The sequence below is a fragment of the Arvicanthis niloticus genome, chromosome 2 (assembly GCF_011762505.2).
Source record: "Arvicanthis niloticus isolate mArvNil1 chromosome 2, mArvNil1.pat.X, whole genome shotgun sequence".
NCBI classification, from domain to species: domain Eukaryota; kingdom Metazoa; phylum Chordata; class Mammalia; order Rodentia; family Muridae; genus Arvicanthis; species Arvicanthis niloticus.
Window position 1 is genome coordinate 52,546,521 of NC_047659.1, and position 23,976 is coordinate 52,570,496.

The following is a 23,976-nucleotide window of genomic DNA, read 5'->3' on the forward strand; positions in this document are numbered from 1 at the left end:
TCAGCTGTTTTAGGTGGCAAGTACTTCATCACACCCAAGCAGGACACAGACAAGCCTGAGCTTGTTGTGTGCAGAGGCACAATCTAGTGCTTAGACCTATAGTCTCTGTGTAGACATCAGGTGCAGAGTCGTTAAAGGCCTCCATAGTTTTCCAGTGGTTCTAAGGGTGGAATTGAACAATAAACTTATATATTCTGTAATTGTGATTATTAAATTTAATAACTTATTAAAGACATTAGACCACAGTGGGAGTAACTCTACAGTATATTTTTATGTGTGTTATAAATAAAGTTGTAGTACCTTTTATATATTATTAAGAAGCTATTAAAATATAACATATTCTTTAATGTAATATAATCTGGGAATTGTATTTTATTGATGACAACTGCAGTCATAAGGGTGCAGTGGTCCTAGTAAGGCCTAGAAAAGGCAAGCTGTGATAAGATGTGTTGATGGTTAGCCAGCAGGGTATAAGTGATTTTGAATTTGACAGTTAGTATCAATAATTTGCCTTCTGTCTAGTTAGCAAACATAGTCCTCTTAGTCCTTACTTCAGTGTAGTGCCTGGAAATTCTTGTTGTAGTGTAGTCTAAGTAAGGTGTTAAATTATCCATTCATTTTACATTTATATCCATGCACTGTGGGCTGTTCTCTAATCTTTGTTTTCAGATGCCTTGGTAGTGAGAATGCTGATTCGTGACAGAATTCTCAGTATCCACCACTGTCAATGAAGAAGTTGGCACATTCATCTGCCAGAACTCTGGCCAAAGTCAATTAATCTGATTCAGACAAATTTTAGATAGGAAAAAAAAATCAATTTCAAGCTTGAAAACACTAGTCTCAGAAACACACCCAACTCAAGACAAAGAGCCAGCTCCTTTCTCCTCACCCCCAGCTAAACCCATCACCACACTTCAGCAACATGCACTTACAAGACTAATGCTCTGTGTGTAGGAAGAGGAAAAACATCCTTCTCAGCAATTTCACCTATCAGTAGGTTAACTGATCATTAGAGTTAATTATTATATAGACTTAATTTTTTATCAATAAAGAACTTGTCACATGACTATGGAAAAGAACTTAAAGTAACAACGGTGACATAAAGATATAAGACTATGAGGAAGTAGTGGGAAGATATGGGATATTTTCAGGAACTCTATGAATTGGGATTTCCTTATAACCTGCTAATATAGACATAGATACAAGATTCAAGTTTGGATCCATTTCTTTCTGCAAACAATTCCACATGAAAATAACACTATCTGGTTATTTATATGTGATACTCGACACTCGATAAGGATTCACCAACCTGGATAAAAGACAGGACTGCAGATCAAGAGGCAAGCAGAAACCCATACAACAGAAATGTCCCTGGCGCTAACAGAAGCTACTGGACGTGACTAGGGCATGCTCTACACACTGTGGATTAAGATGGTACAAGGAAGAATGGGAAAGTTGAAGAATGAATGTGAAGGAAATGCCTAACAAGTACATTTACCTTTAAAACCACCTGGCATTTTCACAGTTGAAAAGGATTCTAAAGCAATAAAAAGACTATACAATAAACAAACAATTTGCAAATAATTTAATTTTCTTGTACTATAAACTATAAATGCCTACCTAGAGATGAAAGGAGATACACTAAACCAAGCAAGTGTGTAAAAAGTAAAGGATAGAGTGAGCCAATGTTTCAAATGAAAAATAACTTGGTATCCAAACCTGGATAAACCGCTTAACGAGATTTTTTTTTTCTGATGCTTAAAGAGAGTGTGATTTCATTCATAGCTATTCAGCGAATGCTTTGCTCCTACACGGGCTCATCACTAACGTTCTTCAAACAGCATAAGTCAAAACAAAGAAAAAAATCGATGATTGAAGGTCAAAGAGATAAGAGTGTTACCACCCCATTCTGCCAAGTGATTTCTGTCTCCAGATGCATTCCCCAGTTCTCCAGAAAACGGCAAGTGTCAGTCATCTTTAAGCATCTATAGCAAGGAGATCTAGACTATTAGAGAAAGGAAGATGGCCCAGTTCTCAGAAAGGTGCCATTCAGTATATGGATACGTTTCACATGCAGTCACATGATGGGATCTGTGCTTACAGAGCAGTTGGGTAGAATGGCTCAAAAACAGAGTCGGAAGTTGTGCCCCACACACACATTTTGCAGGCACAATGGTGATTATATTAAAACATAGTGAAAACATTAGTTTTTTTTTCCTTTTAAAAAAACTACTAATCAAACCCTACTGAACTAGGGTGTCAGTCTTTCTTTTAGACATTTTTGCAAAGAAGTAATTGCAATTACAGAAGGCTGGCTTGACAAATCTATAGAATGAAACCCAAGAGAAACAGTTAATGGAGCAGATAGGTCTAAATTAGTTTAACAAGATGAATCATGGTCTAAGGCCAAATGAAGTAAGGCAAGAACTATACAGGCCCACATCTTATGAAAAAGCTAGATAGCGGATGCTGAAAGCCCTGACTAAACTGAATCAAGGATTTAAAAGGTCACATGAGTGGTCCTGGATTGCCACGTAATAATAGAACAATTAAAAGAAACTACGCTTAAAGTGCTAGTACCCTCGTGCCTCAACTACAAGGAAAAAAAAAATGTCTGGTTGATGGCCGTTCGGCTTCTGATTCTATTTCATGAGTGGTTTTAGTAAGTCGAAATTTTGGCAAAGCAGATCAGCCTGAAGGAAGAAATTAAACGACATCGCAAATGATAAATTTGCAAATGCGTAGCTGTAGGAAAGACTCATATTAAACGTAGCAACTGCTTTCAATGTTGGAAAGAATTTCATATGTAAGAGAAATTACCTACGGATGGTTTTATGCCTGCCTCGATACAGAGGTACAGTACGAGATATGAAGACGGACTTATTTAACATTTTAAAAACATTCTTTTTTTTTTTTTTAAACAGCTAGCATTTTTCCAACAATAAAATGAGCCGTTTCATTGGGAAAATTCATGAGGTTTCTGAGGGAGAAGTGAAGTAACCACATTTTTAGAATTCTATAGGCAGCTTCAGACAGATGAATGGCTGGCATAAAGGTCCTAGGGTGCTTTGCTTATTGAATTCAGGGACACCAAGGCTTGGGATGTAGCTCTAAATGCAGTGGGGCTTTGCTCTACAAGGACTGGGAGACTGAAGAGTCAGGGGGAGATAATAGAGCACAAGCAATATGAACACAAAGGGAGGAAGTGCTGGGAGTGAGAGACTGAAGCAGGGAGGGGTGTGGGGAATAAGAAAGGAGAACACAAGGCTGGAGGTAGCAATAAAGCAAAGTCAAGGATGGATAAAATCAATCTTTGGAAACCTACTACTTTGCAAGCTAATTAAAAGTTGTAATTAAAAATATGGATCTGTTAAGCCGAGAAGAAATTCTTTAGAACAAAGATTTATCATAATCTTTGTCTTTGGGTCCCTGGAAATTTTGTAAGGACCTTGCTGTCAACATAACTCAAAACTTGGGCATACACAGACTTCCGGGAATTCTATAATAATAGTCACATAGCACTTGAATCAGAGTAGCTAAAGCAGCTTTCCTATGACACATGGGCTCTGCGACAACAAAGCTGATAAATGTTGGGCTTCAGAACTAGTCTAACTTGACTGAAGTTGAGGAGGCCTCCCTCAGGCAGCATGGCTGACTAACGAATAAACTGCATGTGATTCTGACTTTGAGGAATAATAGCTACAAAAGGCGCTGGTTTCTTAATGCTGTTCTCACCATGTTTATTAAGTTCAGGAACTCGAGGCTCAAGTCCTGGGTCAAAAAACTCTTCTTTAAAAATAGCTGCCATTTTCTCTCAGCAGAGTTAGACCGGCACTCGACTGCAGCATCGTCTTCCTCTTTCCAAGGGATTTCGGTCAGATAAAATTCCTTTAGGCTCTGAAGCTGCTCTTCTACCTAAAGCAGGAAGAAGTGGATGAGAGTTAAGAAATATTTTAAATAAAAAGGACACAGAGTCCATTTGGAGCCAGTATAGAATTAAACTGAAATTCCAGTTTTTGGCACTCTTTAAATAATTAACTATTTCCAGGGTTCTGAAAACCACAAGAATGTGTTTAGATTGCTGACAGACAGGAGTCCCACGGCATAACAAAAGGAGTTGGCAAGGTTGTTGCCAATCAGAAATATTTATTGTACCCTAGATTGTTTTTTATCCTACAATGAGAATAATTTATTTCAGAGATCAGGTGGCTGCTCTGTTTAAAACTGAGTTTTATAATTAAAAAAAAAAAAAAGAACAAATAAAAATCAAGGAATACAAATCAGAAAAGAAGCAATTTAGCAAAAGACAATAGTACTTAATATATCACAGTACTATGATTTATTTGTTATTTTAATGTAATATTTTATTAATTCTTTGAAAATGTAATACAATGTGTTTTGACCATATTTACCACCTACTTCTCTAATTTTCCCAGGTCCATCCCCCCACTTCCTGATTCCCTTCCAACTTCTTTATCTCTTCTTTGTTTTATAACTATGACCTACAGAGTCCGATTTGTGCTTGGGACCATCCACTGGAGCATGGTCAACACACCAGAGGTTACCCCTTTAAAGAAAACTATCTCAGAGCTGTAGATTTGGCTCAGTGGCTAAGAACAATGGCTGCTCTTCCAGAGGACTCAGGTTCAATTCCCAGTACTTATCTGATGGCTCACAACCATCTGTAACTCCAGTTTTAGGGAAACTGATACCCTCTTCTGACCTCCACGGACACTAGGCATACATGAGGCACACAGGTACATATGCAAATAAATATGTACCAGATATGATATGGTATGATATGATATGATACAGTAATAAATAAAAATAAAACTGACTCTCTCCCACCCCAATAGCTCTTCAATTAGAGCCCTCCTCCACCTTCCATTCTAGAACACTCATTGGCTTGATTTTGTGCACATAACTCCAGCTACTGTAAATTCACTAGTAGAGTGCTTCTGTCATGTTACAGTCCTCCCTGACCTCTGGCTCTTACAGTCTCTGCTTGCCCTCTGCGCCTTGGTGGGGGTTGAGTGAAATATATACCCATTTGTGGCTGAGCATTCTACTGTACAATTTATTTTTAATCATGGTGCACCATAATAAAAGGGTTCAAATAATGATGAATTTTCTGGGTAAGCATTAGTATTAAAAACCTTCACAAGCTAATCTTACTAGGACATACTACTTTGGCTTGCTAGAACTACATTTAAGCATTTGTTAACCAATGTTAGCAATACTCAATTATTTTAAATTACTCTCCTGAGCAGAGTTAATATACAATCAAATGTGTAACTGTAGATTAACAAGTAATGGGGTGATAGAGAATTAGTAGAAAGCATTTGGAACTAATTTGTATGCATTTTGGATAATATTTAATGACTAATAAGACAAGACTCATAGAACCCATAAGTTACAAAAGCCATGGAAACACAGTTGAGAGTTCAATCAATAGTCACCCTACTTTGAAGGTTTCAAGATCATTCTTAGTTGAAATGAATTAAAGCCAGCCTGCACTAGCTCCCAGGGCCAGAGGCTCTTTGCTGACTACCATATTCTACTTATTCTGTTGATGCCTGTTTCCTATGCTCACACCGTCTTTGCCTTAATTTTCTTCTTCTTCTGTTTATCTTTAGTGAATCACATAAAAGGTTGCCCTTTCCATGGAAGATTCTAAGATCCCCTACTAAGAACTGTTTATTTCCTTAGAGACCAAAGTTAGTTTTGTGAGAACAAGGCCAATAAGACATGTCTATGTACACACAAGCAAACAATGTCTCAGGGACAAAGAAGGGATAACAACAGCTCTACACGGAGTAAGTACAGAAAAAAATTTTCAGCAGGTGACATCTGGTATGTCCTTTTCTAGGGTGAGAGCAAATGGAGGTCTTGGATGGAAGGAACCAGTGCAAAAGCAAAATGTGGAGTTCCTGGCATCAGGGAAAACGCATGCTGTTGGTGTGAATGAAATTCAGATTCTTCAGCTGACTGGCAAGGAGGAGTCTGGAAAGACTGTTGTACTGGGATAAGGCTGGGTGAGATGTTTCACCTTGCTTTCTATGGTAGCCAACGAATCATGACACAGGCTCATTAGTTGGATGTAGCCAATAGTGAGCAATTGATGAGGGCTTGAACTGGTAAACACCTGAGCAAATTGGGAGAAAGGTATGCAGAAACCTCTGTGGTTGTCTCAGTAGATACAAGGACGTGTGGCCTTTGAAACAAGAAAGGCAATGGGGACAGAAGCTGCCTGACAATGCATGTCAACCTTCTCCAAGCCTCAGTTTCCCTGACCTGTAAATGGATAATACTAGGTAACTAAGACACAGAATCATAGGAACACAATGAAATCAGGAATTAAAGGCCTGGGGCACAAAGTAAGTGCTCGTCAAGAGACAGACTAGAGATACTGAAATCAGTGATGACTGAAATGTCCAGGAAGGCTCTAAATAGAAAGTTGGATGACCAGAGAGATGACTCTGTGGTTAAGATTACTAGCTACTTTTCCAAAGGACCCAAGTTCAATTCCCAGCACCCACATGGCCAGCTCACAACTGTTTGTAATTCAGATCCAAGTGACTTGACATTCTTACACAGGCATACATGCAGGTAAAACACAAATGCACATTAAAAATAAAAATTAATAAATCATTTTTAAAAGGTTGGGACAGTACTTAAACTGGTGGGCTTTAATGGTTGTACAATTAATAAATACAGTAAACATCAGTGCAGTGAAACATAGTAAATTTTATGTTGATAAGGCATAGCTCGATAATTTTCATAAATGCCGAAGGAAAGAATTCAGCTGGGTTACCTCGAGCGGGATGAGGAATGAAAACACACCAGTTGACTTTCTCATGATAGGTATTTCATAAGAGATGCTTAATGCCAAAAAGAGGTGACACATGGCAGGGCCAACAAGGGAGGGAACTGAATGGCAGTGGGAGAAATTCTATGGGGGATGAACAGTTAGAGGAATATCATCTTCCCATTCCAAAGGTTTATAATGAAGGGCAGGAAAGTGATAGAGGGGCAGAGAGCCAGATCTCAAAGGAAATATACTACACAGGGAGAGACTTATGGATCAGGGCCCAGTCGGACTATACCACTTTCTGGGAGCCATGGGGGAAATAAGTGAATATACATCAGTAAGCTGGGAAGTAGAAAGAAGTCCAGACAGTGAACCTCAATGGTTTTGTTGTCTCCTACAGTATCTGAAGTCCAAAGACATCATCTGATGGGGGATTGATTAGCTCGCACGTGGGCAGGCGTGAGTTCTGTTGGGTAGAGTTGTGGTTCCTGCGTGTCTGCCACAGATCACAGAGGCAAAAGTGCACAGGAATTTTGACTGAGTTCACTTGGTGCGGCACTGGGCAGGAGCTGTGGGGCCCTGCCTGGTATGGGGAGAACTCAGTCTGAAGTTCTGGGGTCGGGGGCAGGGCTTTTGAGTGGACCTGGAGCCCGTTGGTCTCCATTCTTTGGGTTCGCAGGAGACTCTTTGGTTACTGTACTCATTTGGTTGACTCAGCAGCCTGGCTAGCTTCAGCCCGTGGCTGGAACACAGAGAAGTCCTTGACAGGAGATTAGGCAGCTGCAGTGGCTGCAGCAGCAACAATGGCTCATTAAAAGCCTTTTCTACAGTCCCCCCATGCAGGCCCCAAAGACACAAGGAAGTCCATGGTTTTACAAGCTTTACTGTCATGGTGGAAGTGGATGGATGTGGCTGTACCCCCCATACAACTCAAGGCAGACCTGAGTTAAATAGGGAGGGAGGAGGGTCTAAGAAGGAATGTTTAATTAGCTATGCCCTCTGACCTTTAGATATCTCATTAATATGGAAATCTCTTGAGGCTGAAGCCTGTAGTCATGCCCTCTACCTGTGCTGGGTGATGCAAACCTCTCTTTGGAAGGAGCTGCATTGCCCTATGTGACTGAAAAGCACAGATCAATGGAGGTCTTTGTTGTGTGTCAGGAGCCTGGAGTCTGGGAGCATGGGGAGATATATGCTGTCCCTCGTAGGCATGGACACCTATTGGGTCTCTGGCTATCTCCAGCCAGTGCTCCACCAGAAACCAAGCCATCCTTTCACAGTCCCACAAGCTGAGATTTGAGAATGGAATAAGATGCTTGTGAACACCAAGCAATATAAGTCAATGGTAGCCTAACAGCAATACAGACTCATAAATTAGTAATCACGCCAATCATTTCATTGTTCACCTTTGTGTCTGGAAGCTTTGACAAAGAAGCTGAGTAGACAGAGTGTTGAACTGACCAAGTGTAGGAAGTTGGCAGGGTTCATATGTGGTAGAGGGCAGGGAGTTGGTTCAGAGAATATAACAGGAATGAGTAATCAAGAGTTGATGAGTTAGAAAAGAGAAGGCTAAGGGTACAGGGGGTGACAGATGAGAATGGTGCAGGATTGTGATGGAAAGTTCTATCAGGTAGGAAAGGAGATCGAGTGGAAGTGGGAACACTGAAGGACATGTGATGTCTTAGGGAGTGTTGTTTATAAAGCTCCATTTCTTGGATCCAAATGCTAGTGTAGGACATGGAAGGAGATGCTTAACATGGTACTAGGTAGGTACCATTTGGGGCATAATGATACAGAAACAAAGCATTGCTTTATAGCTGCTCTAACATCAAGCCTTCAAGTTAGGTTAGTATGGCGCTCTGTTAAAGATTGCTGGTAGGAAGAGGATGGGAGTATTAGGAAGGTAGAGGTAGGAAACCAGAAACCAAGCATGCTACCTAACTTTAGCTGTACTCCTGAGAGGACCTTGCTCCCATCAACAATAGTACTTGTAACCCTTTACAGAGGAGTTATCTGCACCCATACAGAGTTTTCTGGAGCCAGAATTAAGTGAGGAGCAACTCCAGACTTTCGTATGACTGATACCACCCTTTAGAAGCTTTTCTTCTGAGAAGTGCAATCTTCATGCACTTGAGGGAATAGGAGAGATTATTCTAACCATGTCAAAATGAAGTTTCAGAAGAATCTTGGAGCAACATTTAAGGCATCTGGGCATCAAACAAGATAGACTCAAGAATAAGTCAATCCCCTCTGTCTTCTTGTTCTGTTCATTTTAAATGTACCATACTCTGGTGCTAGAGTGATGGCTCAGCAGTCAAGAGGACATAGTGCTCTTACAGAGGATCTCAGTCTGATGTCCATTACCCACTCCGGGCAGCTCACAATCTCCTGTAACCCCAGATCCACAGAGTACTGACAGCCTCCTCTTGCTTCTGTGGGTACTGCACTCACATCCACCCCATACTCACATACACAGTTGTTAATAATAATAACAATAACAACAACAATAATAAATTTAAACAAAAACTACTTCTCTTAGTATTCACACGGATCTATGGTCTAAATGATGAATATTTTCATATTTTTCTTTATTATTTAAGAGAGGTATAAGGATGTATAACATGCTATAATAAATTATTTATACATACCTACTTATATTTTTCTGGATAAAATTACTTACTCTGAGGTTTTGGGTGGCGCCTTGAAGAGTAAAGGTATATATGTAAATACAGGCACTGGCAGAGACACAAACTGTCCACTTGGGTGGAGTTTCTATACTAATAGAAAGCAGAAAGATGGACAGAGTCCATGTTGCTGAAGCAGGTCAACATTACACCATACCTCTTCGGATGACTTTCGAAATGCCACGTAAGTCTGCAGGACTCGTGACCTGTAGCTGATGCTTCGAGTAAGAGCATTTAATTCTGCTTCTAGCCATTTCACTTTAAGAGGAAGCAATACCACTTCATTGAGTTCAAGTTCATTTTTCTCTGTCATGATTTTTGCAGCTGCTTCTAATGCATGTGCTGTCTCCTATGAAAGCAAAGCACAAGGGGTCAGATGCTGACAGGGGAATCAAGAACATTCACATTCCATTACCCTTCGGCTCATCCATCTATTACGGATATTAATTGAACTTGTACTGAGAATTTCCTCAATCAAAAAAAGGTATAACTTTCAGAATTCCAAAAAGGAAGGGGAAAAGGCACTTGAAACTGACAAAACACCCCCAGCCCTTCCTTGGCTCTGTCCAAAGCTAAAGACTTTTTGTTCTGGTGCTTAAGGTAGAGGCATAATGCTTTGGGACATAGAGAATCAAAACGCAGTAAACACTTTACGGCTCCAGAGATGTGTTGTGCTGGGACTCTGGGCTCCTCAGTCCACGGGAGAATGCTTGAATGCTTCTAGCAAGTCTAGCTGACAATGCTTGAACTCTCAGCTCCAGCTTTTAGCGTTTCTCTGCCTCTCACCTTCATGGACTTTCCTTAGTTACCCTAGGATTCTGCCATTGGTGTTGCTGTGTAGGCCTTAGCTCCAGGCATCAGTCTCTTAGCTCCTGGGCACCTTTTGAAACTCTTAAGTTCTGCTACTGCTATTGCCTCTGCCACCAGTGTTGGAAGCCCCTGGGGTCGTACCTGCCCATTATACAGTTCAGTTCAGCCTGCTATACCCAAGATTCAGACCTCAGGTAATTAAGATAGCATTCAGGAGAGGAACTTTTTGTGCCCTACTGCTGCAACACAGAGGGATATCAGGAAGGAAAGGACTCCCCAGGTTCCCAACAGCAACAAACAATCTGTTTGTGCAGGCAGAGAAGGGACATGGCATGCTGGTGCTTAGATTTTGATTCTGTCTCTCAGTGACAGCCTGGATACGTGGGCTTTCCTGTTCTACCAATCACAAGCTTTATATAAGCACCAGTCACAAGCCTCTTGTAGGTACAGCCTCTCAAGCTTTGTGTTAAGGCTGAGTCCTACTCTTCCTCCCAGACATGAGTAAGAGCAGCTATTACTAGACTCAGAGCCAATGGGAGGTCAGGTGGGGAAGGAGTCCTTTGGGGGAGCTCTGGGAAAGGCCATTAGGAGGGCATGGCTCGTGTGAGGTTTATATATGATGATACAGGCTGGAGCAATGTCTAGAGCAGTAGTTCACGACCTTCCTAATGCTGAGACCCTTTAAAACAGTTTCTAATGTTGTGGTAACCCCCAACCACAAAATTATTCTTGTGGCTACTTCATAACTGTAATTTTGCTACTGTTACAAATTGTAATGTGATCTGATATGCAGGATATCTGCTATGCAATCTCCCAATAGGGTTTTGACCCACAGGTTGAGATCCCTGGTCTAGAGCGAGGCCTCCAGAAGCAGAAGCCTGTGGCCTTAGCCACAGTCCTGATTGCTGTACTCCTTGTAGCCAAGTCTAGTTTCTTTAAGACATCCTTGAAGTGCTCAAAGCCAAGATTCCACTATGACAGCTTAGCCAGTAGCCAGTAAGAGGGATTATTAAGCTAACAGCTCCTATCAAGGTAATGGGACACAAAGAGTCTGACAGCTGTCAATCAAAAGCTCAGACTGGCCCAGTCCCCAATAGCTTAGCTTATTTGTGGGGAAAGTAAACATTAAAAGGTGCTTACAGTAAAGACCTGTCATAGCATTAGCATTCTTAATAGTATTTATGCTTAACTCCTGGTTAATTCCCTTAGGGAGAGCTGGTCTTTCTGATCCCTTTTAATTCATTGCCTGCATGTCTATTCCGATGGTGTATAAACAAAATTATTATTGCCAGTCATATAAAAATGCAGCATATATAATTATATGCAACACATAATGCTTCCTAGTTAACTATGTTTCTGGTTCATATATTTGCTATACACTAGTTTTATTGTCGGAGTATTCTTCTACACATACGAAACCTGTACTGTAAGAGAGGAGACCTGCTTGTGTTGGCAGCATCTTCATACATGGTGTTTATGTTTCTCTACGGCATCAAGGAACGATGTCTAGCGACTGCCTATGTCTGTGTAAGTGCACACTGTGATGTTCACACAACAAGTCATGGAACAGCATGCATCTTGGAATGCATCCTCCTTGTCACTAAATGATACATGACTAAGAGCCACAGAAAGAATCCCTGTAAAACTTCCTGAGAACAAGGGAAGAAAGAAGCAGAATTAAAATGTTTGTGCTCTCATTTGCAGCACAAGGGATACCTTCCCTGGTTGTGTTTAACATGCTTTCCAGGAACCCCACTGACTGCACTGAGTCACAATTTGCCAGCCCTGCTTTGTGACAACACACTGCAGAATAAAAGAGGAGCATGGGATTTCTCCCCCTGAGTTCTCTCTCAGGATCCTAAAATTTGAAAGCAGAATGCCTTCAGACAAGGCCTAAGCATTTAAAATGAAGATGTTTCTAAATCTTATCCTAATGATAAGGAAAGAAAAAAAAAAACAGCGTGCCTATCTGCAGTGAGGGGGCTGTTTTGAGTGAGGGTTTTCTGTGGAAATCAGGAGAAACAGGGCTTTTCTTGCTGATTTGGTGTGTGTGTGGGGGGGGGGAGAGACACTCACTTTAAATTCCATGGGGCAGGCAATGTAGATTTGGAACCTCTAGTGCAGAGGTTCTCAACCTGTGGTACACAACCCTGGTGTGTGTGTGTGTGTGTGTGTGTGTGTGTGTGTGTGTGTGTGAGGGGGGTGTCACCTAACAAATACCCTGAGTATCAGACATTTACATTATGTTTCATAACAGTAGCAAAATTACAGTTTTATGGTTGGGGGTCACCACAGCGAGAGGAACTGTGTTAAGGGGTCACAGCCTTAGGAAGGATGAGAAGCACCACTCTAGCTGGAGTCACTGGATCCAAAGTAGAGCCACAATTAGGGGCAGGACATTCATTATCTGAATATGGAGGGTGAAGCAAGTTTCGATTTGCCGCTTTACAGATTACAGTGATGAATGTTGTTTCTGGAAATCCTGTGTGACTTTATCGTGAAATTCTTGTAAAAAGTCACGGCCTTACAGGAGTGCGTTCCTGCCTAGTCTGGTGTGTCGAAAGAGTTGCTAACACCTGAGTCTGTTCTCAGGAAGAGAACCAATGCCAGCTAAGTACCTAAAATACACAGTTGCAATAAATATGCTAATAATTGGACACAAAAAATACACATAACTTAGACACATTTAACAGTGTATGTGATTTTCATGTTGTTATCTGTATTAACCTATAATTGCAGCTCTTCAGGGAGCTGGGATTAAGCTCCATATATTTGGAAATTGTTTTTAAATAATTATTTGCAACATTATGGTCTTAGAAATAACTTTCATTTACCTTGGCTTGGTTATCCAATTCCAGATATTTATTTAAAATCTTCTCTGATTCAGAAGGGCTGGAACTGACATTCAATGTGGTAGCAAGAACCGGCCTGATTTCCTGAATTGACATTTCCACCTTGGGGAATGGAGAATATATTGTAGTCTTAATAATATATACTTATGTAAAGGAATGTACATATAAGGAAATATTGTTCCATACATCACCATTGCATTTAAAATGTCTATCATTTTGTGTAAAATTGCTTTACATTTGGAATAATCTCATATTTTGATAATGCCAATCTTCATATCATGCCATACTGGTAAGCTATGAATACATTCTTTCATTAACAGCAATGACTACAAGTTATCATCCCTACATACCCATGAAGAGCTTTTCTATATTGTCTACAGAGAGAGGATGACAATATAATTGCTAACATATTAGCAGAGATGAATTCATCTGTATGCTGGATGAGACCAGTTTGCTGGCACGCGTAAGCAAGCATTCAAACTCGAGGTGTTAGACTACCCTACGGGCAGTTGTACTTAAGGCTGAGGAGCTCTGGAAAACACTGCCTGGGAGATAGTGAAAGCAGGGACCTACTTGAATCATTTCACTGATCAATCAGGGAATTGTGATTTGATCTTTGGTTCACAAGAACCAAAGGCTAAGGGTGACCCTGGAAGGGCTTCATTCCACTCGAGTTATTTCCTTTATCCCTTGCTTTCTGTAGAATGCACACCCTCCACAGCTAAGTTGGCAATAAGATAAGAAGCAGCCACTGTTTAACTTCCTGCTGTGTTTTCCACAATCACCAAATTAGCTTGACTCTCAAGTGGTAGGGAAAGCAACACCACAGCTGTTCCTGTGCTCAAACTCTCCCTGGATCCAGGCAATGAGATACAGCTCACAGTCGCAAGCTACCAGGTCAATTAACAGAGGAGAGGCAACCTAACAGGGATGTCATCTAATGCCAGGTCCTATGAAGTCTGTTAACTCGTCTCTTATATGTTCAAGAATATAAGTAGGTTGCATTGAATAAAAAGATGGCTGAACATTTGAGACCCAGTGTCTTCAGCACGGTTCACTACCACTGAGTCTTCAGTGGACAAGAAGTAAAATGCTTCCATAGAAAGCTACTGATCTCTCTGCAGAGAGGATGTTGCCTGTGAGTGCTGTTATGTGGATGATGGTGTCTCTTGCACTGGATTTGTTCAATATGATGGATTCAATCAATATGATGTTTTCCCCAGAAAAACAAACCCCAAAATTGTTGATAACTATTTGGCTGCCTGAAGTCCTTCTGTACAATTGTGCCATTATGATGACAGCTAGCATGTGACTTTGCTCAGAGTCATACAAACCAGCCCCCCCCCCCCTTTAGTGAATGTCTGATGTGGATAACACAGAACTATGAAGAACACATAACTTTGTATATGTACATTCAGGACGGGAATGGCAGACGACATTAGACATTTATTCTTGGCCACCCAGGGCAGATGTAGTTGCTGAACACAACAGTGAATTACAACTGTTCATCGAATTATAAGACCTACTATGTAATATAGAGGAAGTCTAAGGAAACACACCACACCCTCCCACAGTGCTCACAGTTGGCACACCATCCATGAACACCAAATAAAATGTCTATATTTTATTTTATGAAACTACCTTCCTTAGGTAGCCGTCCACTGACGTTGCTAATTGCTGTTTCTTAAGGGCAAATTCCTCGTGCGCTGTACACTGTTCAGTGAGAGAATCCACTCGCTTCTGAATGCATCCCATCATCTCGTGGATTCCTGTCACCCGAGAGCTGAATGGAACAAGCCAGTGGTTAGTTCACTTGACCTTGACTTAGAATCCCTGACAAGAGGAAACATCTGAAAACAGATCTCTCCTTTCATGGGCAGTCTGAGTTGGTACAAACTACAAGCTCCTGCTTTTGGATAATGGAAGCTATCATACTGGTACAGCAGGCAGCAAAGCCAGAGTATGTTCCTTTGTTTTAAGTCTGTCAGTCCTGCAGGAAGAATGTATTATGGCTTCTACGGTAGGTCTAATCTTTTCTAAAGGTTTACTTTTTAATATTTCTCTAAGATACTTTGAGAATCTTATGGTAAAAGGCACAGTATGTTTACCAAGTTTTCCTGGGGGCATCATTTAAAAGCTTCATTTATTTCAAGATGCTCTTTGAATAGGAATGTGAATCGGCCAATTAACAAAGCATTTGCTAACCCAACAGGGTAAAATATTTATATATTTTGTTCTCAGTGGCTATGAATGCTCTAGGCTATATCCGCTAGATAAATACCTAGTTATCACTAGCAATTAGGTATCAACTATGCTTGTCCGCATTTCATTTTCACATTTTCATTTTTTTTAACCGTGACCTCGTGAGATAAAGGTGACATGGGGGTTCATAAAAGGACAGGACTTTCAAACCAGCTTTGAGTCGGACTCCAACTGCTCCCATTTGCAGAAAGAGTCACAGGCTTCCTAACCATCTCCGAGATTTCACAATGCAAGAAGTGTAAGGATAATGTGGGTGGAATGAACTCAGCACCTTCCCTACTAATTTCCCTTCATCCATTTTCCTTCAACTACTAGTAAAAGTTAGCATGATAACTCTTTAATTATCCCGAGAGTTATTTTAGTTTCTTTCTTTCTTCTTCTTCTTCTTCTTTTTTTTCTTTTTTAAGATCTTGGAGCTAGGTACAGATCTCAGGAATTTGACCTCAAATAATTAAATTATGAGTCAGTAAAAATAAATTAGTAATGAAATGAAGGCAAGATCAAAAAAGACCTGGGGGTACAGTAATGTCACTAGGATGGCTGTAAAGATGTTTCCAAAGAGAGTTGCACTTGGATGTGCCTGGGGTACATCAAGGGTCCCTGACAAGAATAACTGTGAAATATGACACGAAGCTACTATGAGAAATATTGTTCCTGGTATACAATGCTCCAGGCACATTTAGAACAATTAGTTTTATAGCTCAGTACTTACAATCAGTGCAGAAAATAATAGAAAAACACCAGGAGACTTTTAGAACCAATTCTTACTGACAGAAACCCACACATTCTGTAAAAGCTAGATTTCGGCAATATGAGTTATTTTGACTATGATTTAGACAAAGGTGTACTGCATTAAAGAGATCTTTAAAGTCCAGTTGTCCTATGAGGAATATGTTCTAGGTTTTCAATAGAATATTGAAATCTAGAATGAGAAAGATGTGACTGTGTAGCACCGTGGGAAAGGTGCAGAGAAAAGGGTAATGGGAGGGACTGGCAGACATGGAAAGAGAAGGAATGGTGGGAAGCAGCAGGAAACACCATGGCAATTTGCAAGTTATTGCTAAAACTTGTAATGTAGAATTTTTTAAAAAGAGCTGTGCCAGCCAGGGTGAAGGATGTTCCCTTCTACTGCTGAGTCACCTGCGGCTCCTCACCCCCAACCCGAGCATGCATCCTGCATCCGTTACAGTTAGACATTTGTTTACCGATCACACTTAGAATAGACACCTCCAAGAAGGAAAGTGGGAGACAACTACAAATTTTGAATGGGCTCCTCCCTCCGTGACAGCAGCTGTCAGTCAAAAGTCTAGCAAAGAAAGACACTATTCACACTACTTTTTGGTTCCCAGCCAGCTTTGTGTGTGTGTGTGTGTGTGTGTGTGTGTGCATGTGTATATGCATGTGTGTGTGCATGTTTATATGTGTGCTTATCTGCACGTGTGTGCATGTGTGTATTGTAAGGTGTATACACACACGTGGAGGCTGGAAGTCAACACTGAGTGTCTTCCTCAATTGCTCTTCACTGTATTTTATTTTATTTTATTTTATTTTTCCATTCACTAACTTGCTCAGTCATGGAATGGCAGAAGCAAGATTTGAGCCTGGGTATCTGATCTTACAGTCAATTCTTTTTCCCCCAATCTTCTTGCACTTTTTCTGAGTGTGGAAGAATGACACAAAGCATAGTGAAGTATTTTTCTCCTGGTGTTCTTTTATTGGCAGCTGCTGACTTGCATTCAAATAGATGGACCTGGTTGGCAAGCTCTTTTGAAATTAGTTGTTTTCTCTAGATAAAAGCTATGTCTGCATGTAGTCTGGAAAATGGCCACTAGAGGGATGTAATACCTTGTTCAAATTGCCTATCTTTGCAGGTCCTTCCAGCACAGAGAACACAAAATAAGAAACCAAAACCAAAAACCAAGCATTTCTTCAGTAAAAATATCACCTTTGCAAAACCATAATTTTAATTTTGACAAATCAATGCCAATAAAATAGCAAATCTGTCTGTTTCTGATTTTGTTTTTCAATCACCTAGGAGATTTATTTGTTTCTTATCGGGCACTGTATCTACTGTGCTACAAATTCTTTAAGGGTAAGGGCTGGTGTCCTACTTACTCCTATAATCCTTGTAGCCCTGAGCACATGGTCTTATAATAACGGAAGGTTAATACATTTTTTAAAAAGTTCGAGACAGAGTCTCAGCTCTCTGAGCCTGGCCTCAATCTTTCCATGTAGCCTGGGGACCTTGAATTCTTAATCTTCCCATGTCTATCTCCTGAGTTCTGGGATTACAGACACACAGACACAGCTGGTTTATGGGATGCTGGAGATCATACTTCCTAGGCGAGCACTCTACCAACTGAACTGCATCTCTAGACCAATTAATGTCATTTTAAAGTTCATTAAACTATTGTCTGGTGAACGTTCAACGAAAAAGAACACATAAATTTAAGGAGTGAGAAAAATATATGTTGAGTAGCCATATTAAAAATGTCAAGCTATGCCCACTGGTACAACAGTGAGTGACATAACTATTATGTTAGCAACCAACCACTTTCTGATTGGGGAGGTCATAGACTGTAGGGGGAGAACCTAACTGTTGTTTTGTTAAAGGGATGGTATCAAAGCTACATTCTAAATACTTACATACTCATGTTTCAACTCATAGATTAGCGCTTCTCAGAGACTCTTCCTTTTGCAGTGGGCAGTAGTTCATGTAAAAATTCATTAAGCGGTCAAAATACAAAGAATAAGCAACTGTGGAGAGACTTGGATGGACACCACCAGGCTGTCTGGCTCAAAGAATATAGATGGGGTATAGGAAGGTAAGAGACAGAGGGTAGAGAAGGTGCTGTAAAGCAGCATTTTAGGGCCTGAAATAGCTGTTGCACTCATAAACTCTATGTTGCTGTATTTACCTGCATACAACCTACATAAGAATCCCTGACATTATTAATGATACGGTTATGCTTGCAGACAGGAATCTAGCATGGTTGTCCTCTGAGAGGCTCCACCCAGCAGCTGACTCAGACAGATGCAGAGACCCACAGGCAAACATTGAATGGATCTTTGGGACTCTTATAGAAGAGTTGGGGGAAGGATCGGGGCTCCAAGGGGATAGAAACTCCATGGGAAGATTAACAGAGTCAACTAACCTGGACCCTTGGGGGATCTTAGAGACGGAACCATGAACTAAGAGCCTACAGGGGCTGGACCTAGGTTTCCCCACACATACATAGCAGATGTACAGCTTGGTCTCCATGTGGGTTCCAAATTGGAGCAGGGGGGAGGGTGCTATCCCAAATCCCAAAAGCTGTTGCCTGTTTGTGGGATATGTTCTTCTAGGTGGACTACTTTGTCTGACATCAGTGGAGAATGGGCCTAGCATCACAGAGATTTGATGTGCCTCAGTGGAGGGATACCTAGGGGGTCTCTACCCTCTCAGAGGAGAATGGGGGAGGGATTATGGAAGTGGGGAGAGGGAAAGGAGGCAGTGATTTGGATATAAACTGAATAAATAAATAGGGGGAAAGATTTGGTCATCACCATTTTTTATGCAAGGGATAGAGGGCTTATGAGGCCTCACCTCCCACTGAGAGATTATGGGTAATTATGGGGTTCTGGGGAAGGTATTATCATTTCTTCAGTGGGACAGCTTTTGATAAGTGACCCATGGTTTTAGTAACAACACCCTACTAATGCTCATGCAAGCAGCCATAATTATATTCAGCAGGTCACAAAAAAATCAAAGTAGGAGCGAGACTCATGGAGAAAAGGAGTTTCAGTTAGGGAATAAGGAAGACAGAGAAACAGTAATGAGGGAAAAAATTACCAAAATTCAATATACAACATATAAAATTCTCAAAAAAATACAAATTTTTTTTAAAAAGGAAAACATAAGATATTCTGAAATCAGAATTTCTTAATTTTCACAGTAATCGTATCCCATGGCCTGCAGATAAATGGTTGCACTTTAGGCCACTTGCAGACATTTTAGGCCATCAGGGATGCCTGGTTTCTTCTTTGTTGTGCTGGCACTTATAGCTGGGTTTAAGCAATTTTAACACAACTAGTTTGGTTCAATGTGCACGTCTCTCCTCTAATAAAGCTTTATGAGGACACTCTGAGTCACCTTGCTCCCATGAGAATTACTATCCACCCTGTCCCTCTCCTGTCTGCAGCATAGATTCATTCCTTGGCTAGAGAAATTGCCAACTGCCCTGCTAACCCAAGCCAATCCCTGTTTCCTTCTCTCTCAGTCCTCAAAAGATTGCCTCCCTCTGATTAGATGCTAAGCTCTTCCATTTCTCATTCCCAGAAGTAATATAATGATAGTACCTGGCCCAGTCCTGATCCCAGGGTTCCCACGAGGCCCCTCCCCATCCCCTGCATTAGGTTTCCTTAACGAGACCCTGATCAGTAGATTTCAAGCAGCCCAGGTGCCATCGTTCTTCATTTAGAACCTTCCATGCTGATTCAAGACTCATATTTTCAATCCCTTAAAACATGGGTAGCACATATTCTGGCAATGTTCTCCAGTGCCTTAATAGTAAACGACCTGAACAAAGGATAAGCTATGATTTGCCAGTTTTCTAACCATTCTCACATGAGCTGAAGATAAATGAAAAGAATGTTATCATTCACAAGGAACAAGTGTGATTACATTACAGCCGCACTCAACTAATGGTGGAGCACAGATTGATGGTGACTTAAAGAAATCTGATTGAAGCCAACCACAGTGCCCTGTTACTCAATTCCCATTCGAAAGCACACTGCCTGTGTGCATCTGCTGGGGAAGAGAAAAAGATGACCAGTGGGCTGATGACCTGTGACTGGATTGAACTGGAAACATTGATTGACCTTTGGATTTTCTCCGTGAGAAAGGATTTGTTGGTGCCTGTCAACAGGGTGAGCATGAGGCACGTCACTCATGATTCCTGATGTTGACTTTGGCAGTCCAGCATCACAGATGCTCAGATATGTCAGACTGAGAAGTCTTCTTCAGACATTTGTCAGAAGCTCCATCATGGGGCATTTAATCCTGTATTCGTTAAGTCAACTGAAGGGAAGAGGGGGATAAATGGGCTTTTTTTTTTTCTTCAGAAAGGAAAGACATATTGACTTTTGCTTCCCAAATAGACTGTTCTGTTTACTGTAGGGAAGCAGTCACCCTATCTTTGCATCTGTTGCAAGCAGAGGCTGGGGGAGGGGAGCAAATCCCAAAGTTAATGCATTCTAATGATTCATGCCGGAGCATGGCAAGTTGCTTTGAACCCTTTCATAAATTACTATTGGCAGCCCATCTGGATTAGGAGCTGAACCAGATGGTGAGCACTTGACAGCTTACTCTGTCTCAGCAGAAGGGATCAGCTGACCAGAATTTTCTTCTGTTTATGGCAAATGACACTTGGAAGATGGGGGAAGGGAGAGATACTCCTATCTTTAGCTTGCTGCTCCTTTTAACAGAGACCTGAACATGTCCTTTTTTGTTTGTGACAGTCTTCATTTTGGAGGCGACAAGAACTATGTCTCCTTTTTATCTTTGCTTTGAAAAAGTGCTGCCTGCACTGCGAATGTTAAAAGTATGCTCGTTTTTGATGATTTGTTATATATTTCGATACTTTCTCTCCAAAAAACATATAATACACATATGCACACACATTTTTTAGATATGTAATAATAAATACTTAGAAAATAAGAAAGAAGTAAGAGAGGCTGAAGTCACAGGTTCCCGAGGTTTGGTGCCAATGGATGAAGGATTCATCATTATAAGACCGTGGGGATCAACATATATGTCCCATGAGAATGATGTCATAGCTAGCTGGGACTCTACAGGAACTCAGACATGGAGTTCTCTTTATTAAAGGAAACTTTAAAACATGATAGCCAACAGCCAAGTGACTCTGATCTGACTACAGAAGCCTGAGTCTGGGCTGGAGGTGCTGAGAATCCTGGAAGATAATATTACAAAATCAGTAAGAACCAAGAAGCAACAAGGAGAGAGCAAAGCGGCCAAATGCTAAGAACCAATCCCATCCCACCAGGTGAAAATGTAACCATTTTCCAAATGAGCAAGGCAAGGCAAGGCAAGGCAAGGCAAGGCAAGGCAAGGCAAGGCAAGGCAAGGCAAGGCAAGGCAAGGCAAGGCAAGGCAAGGCAAGGCAAGGCGAAGTAAAGCCCCTCAGCCAGTAGCAGAGAAAAGCACTCCAGCTCACATGAAGGAGGTGACCTGAAGGTAAACACATCTGATGCCAAGAGAGGCAAAGGGAAAACCAACCCTCAAACTGACCGAGCAAGAGACCCAGTAACACACAAGCCCCAACACATACGTGAAGAGCTGTTGGCAGTCAGTGGCTTCTGAGAGAAGGAAGATATGGTTTCCTCAGGAATAAGCCTCCTTGTGGGTTATCCAGTCCCAAGTGGTCAGCCACTTGTACTGTGTACATATGTGAACATGTGGCATGTGAACATACATGTGAACAACACTGAACAAAGTCACCAGGTTGGTTGTTTATATGTATGAATGTCTGTCTATCTGTATGTGTACATACATGTGTGCATGTATGTATATATACATGTAACAATACTAACTATAGAAGAAGAGGTCATGACCTTAAAAAGCAGTGGTGGGGAGCATGGGAGGAACATGGGTTGGACATGATTCAGCTAAAGCACTCATGTAAGAAATTCTCAAAAACATTAAAGGAAAAAGCAAAAACTCAGAAACAAAAACAAAACGTGATCCAAAAATAATTAAATAGAAATACGATTAATGAGAATATCAGTTACTACCACTCAGAAAGATCAATGGATGAAAACCAAGGTGAACATAACAGCAATAGGCTGATGATGCTTCAGATGTACAATCTCCATGGGACCAGGCCGTCACCCTCAAGAGAGAAAGGCAGCCAGAGGGAGCCAATGAAGGACAGTCTGCCAGGCAGACTGACAACTCCCACAGCCTTCCTATATCAAGTGCCGAAGGGAGAAACATGAATCCTATGAAGCAGTATTCAAAAGGATGATGCCTGAAATTTCTTATGCAATGGGCTTTGACTAAATGGCACCTCAAGAGCTAAAAGGGTAAAATCACATATTTGAGATCATTTGAAAGTATATAGCCAAGTGTTATGTATCTCCTTCCAATAAGTTTCCTTTCTATACTTCCCTCACCCATATAGCACATAGTTAATATTAAGCCATGCATTCAATTTGGGGTCTGTGTTTTCCTACTTACAATTCTATGATTGCACGGCCTTCACAAAATTCACTTTCATGTGGGTTTACATTGTCCCGTGACATGCCTGCTCTTACACTGGCCAAACATTTTTCTACTTAAGGGAAATGCAGGGGTTATCTAAAGGTTGGCATTACTCCGACCAGTAGCAGTATGGTGAGTACCCTATTTATAAGTGTGTCTACACACATCCTCTCCTTGAAAGGTCAGAGACTTGCCCTGCGTGGTTGAGGAGGAGTTCTCTTAGCTCTGGGAGTTTAGGAAGAAAAGATAGAGAAGAGGAACCCCCTGAGCTAAGAGAACTCCTCCTTAACCATGCAGGGCAAGGTTTTTGACCTTTCAAGGCAGCCTCCCTCTGTTGACTCTGCTCTTCCCAAGCCTTTTACCTACGACAGGATTCAGGCAACTTCACCACGTCATCGTCATCATCGTCATCATCATCATCAGAAAGTAAATTTGCATTAGAGTGACTAACTTGTAGATATTTTGTGAAAAATAAATGATAGATACCCCTTTAATGCAGTCTAAGCTTTGTGATACATTCTAGACTAGGAGTTTCAGAATGAAGGGGGAAAAAGCCATCAGCCTTAATGGTGCGTGTTAAGTGTTAGCAGGTTGAGATGGCAATGCTGCTGTTTGCTCAACATCTGAAAGAACAGCTTATTATCGACACAAAGATATTTGAACAGCAGCTAAGTTCAAACTCTCATAAGAACTAAACTTTGTAACTTCCCAAATTTCAGTGTCTGACATTCACCACCTAAATATATCATCAGACTCCATTAAGGCATCGCCTTTGTTTTCCATTTAAGGCTGAAACAATGCATTTTTACTATGGTGTGCTTTTCTCTGATATCATGCCTGCTCCTGAATAGTTCAAGTTACCTCCCATGTAAATATCCAGAAAGGAAGATGAGCGTTTCCTTCAGTGCTTTAACTCTCTAGACAGTATCATCCTGTGGATGGAGGTGATACAGGACAGCAGGAAGGACTAAGGGATGATCCAGAGTAGCCGAGTCAGAAGAGAACCAAAGGGATGAATGTGAGAAGGGGGAAGGGATACAAAGTATTACATAACATAGTAGGTGCTCATTCTGGTCATCTCAGCTTGAAGATGCACTCTCGTCCCCGAGGTTCTCTCCAATTCCACTAACGTCACTCTGCCTACTCTGTTTCCAGTTCAGAGTTATTTCTCCCTTCTCTCTGCACCACAGCCTCTGACACCATGGGTTCTGTTTCCTAGAGCACACGCATGCAATATGTACCTTCTTGACTGGATGCCAGTAGGTTCTTATAATTCTGAGACACGTTTATGTATCT

General features: G+C 41.1%; 1 protein-coding gene across 4 annotated transcripts in view; it reads right to left on the reverse strand.

Annotated features, from left to right (window-relative positions):
* Positions 1-23,976, reverse strand: part of Ccdc141 (coiled-coil domain containing 141) — a 160,129-nt gene that overhangs the window by 35,724 nt on the left and 100,429 nt on the right. For all 4 annotated transcript variants that reach the window (XR_013108661.1, XM_076928944.1, XM_034496603.2 and 1 more), the window contains 4 exons: positions 14,799-14,940; positions 13,140-13,259; positions 9,653-9,844; positions 3,736-3,915 (listed from right to left, as the gene is read on the reverse strand). Coding sequence is in view for 3 of the 4 variants with exons in the window: in XM_076928944.1 (XP_076785059.1) it covers positions 3,736-3,915; positions 9,653-9,844; positions 13,140-13,259; positions 14,799-14,940 (634 nt within the window). In the remaining variant the exon portion in view is untranslated. The remainder of the gene's footprint in view (positions 1-3,735; positions 3,916-9,652; positions 9,845-13,139; positions 13,260-14,798; positions 14,941-23,976) is intronic.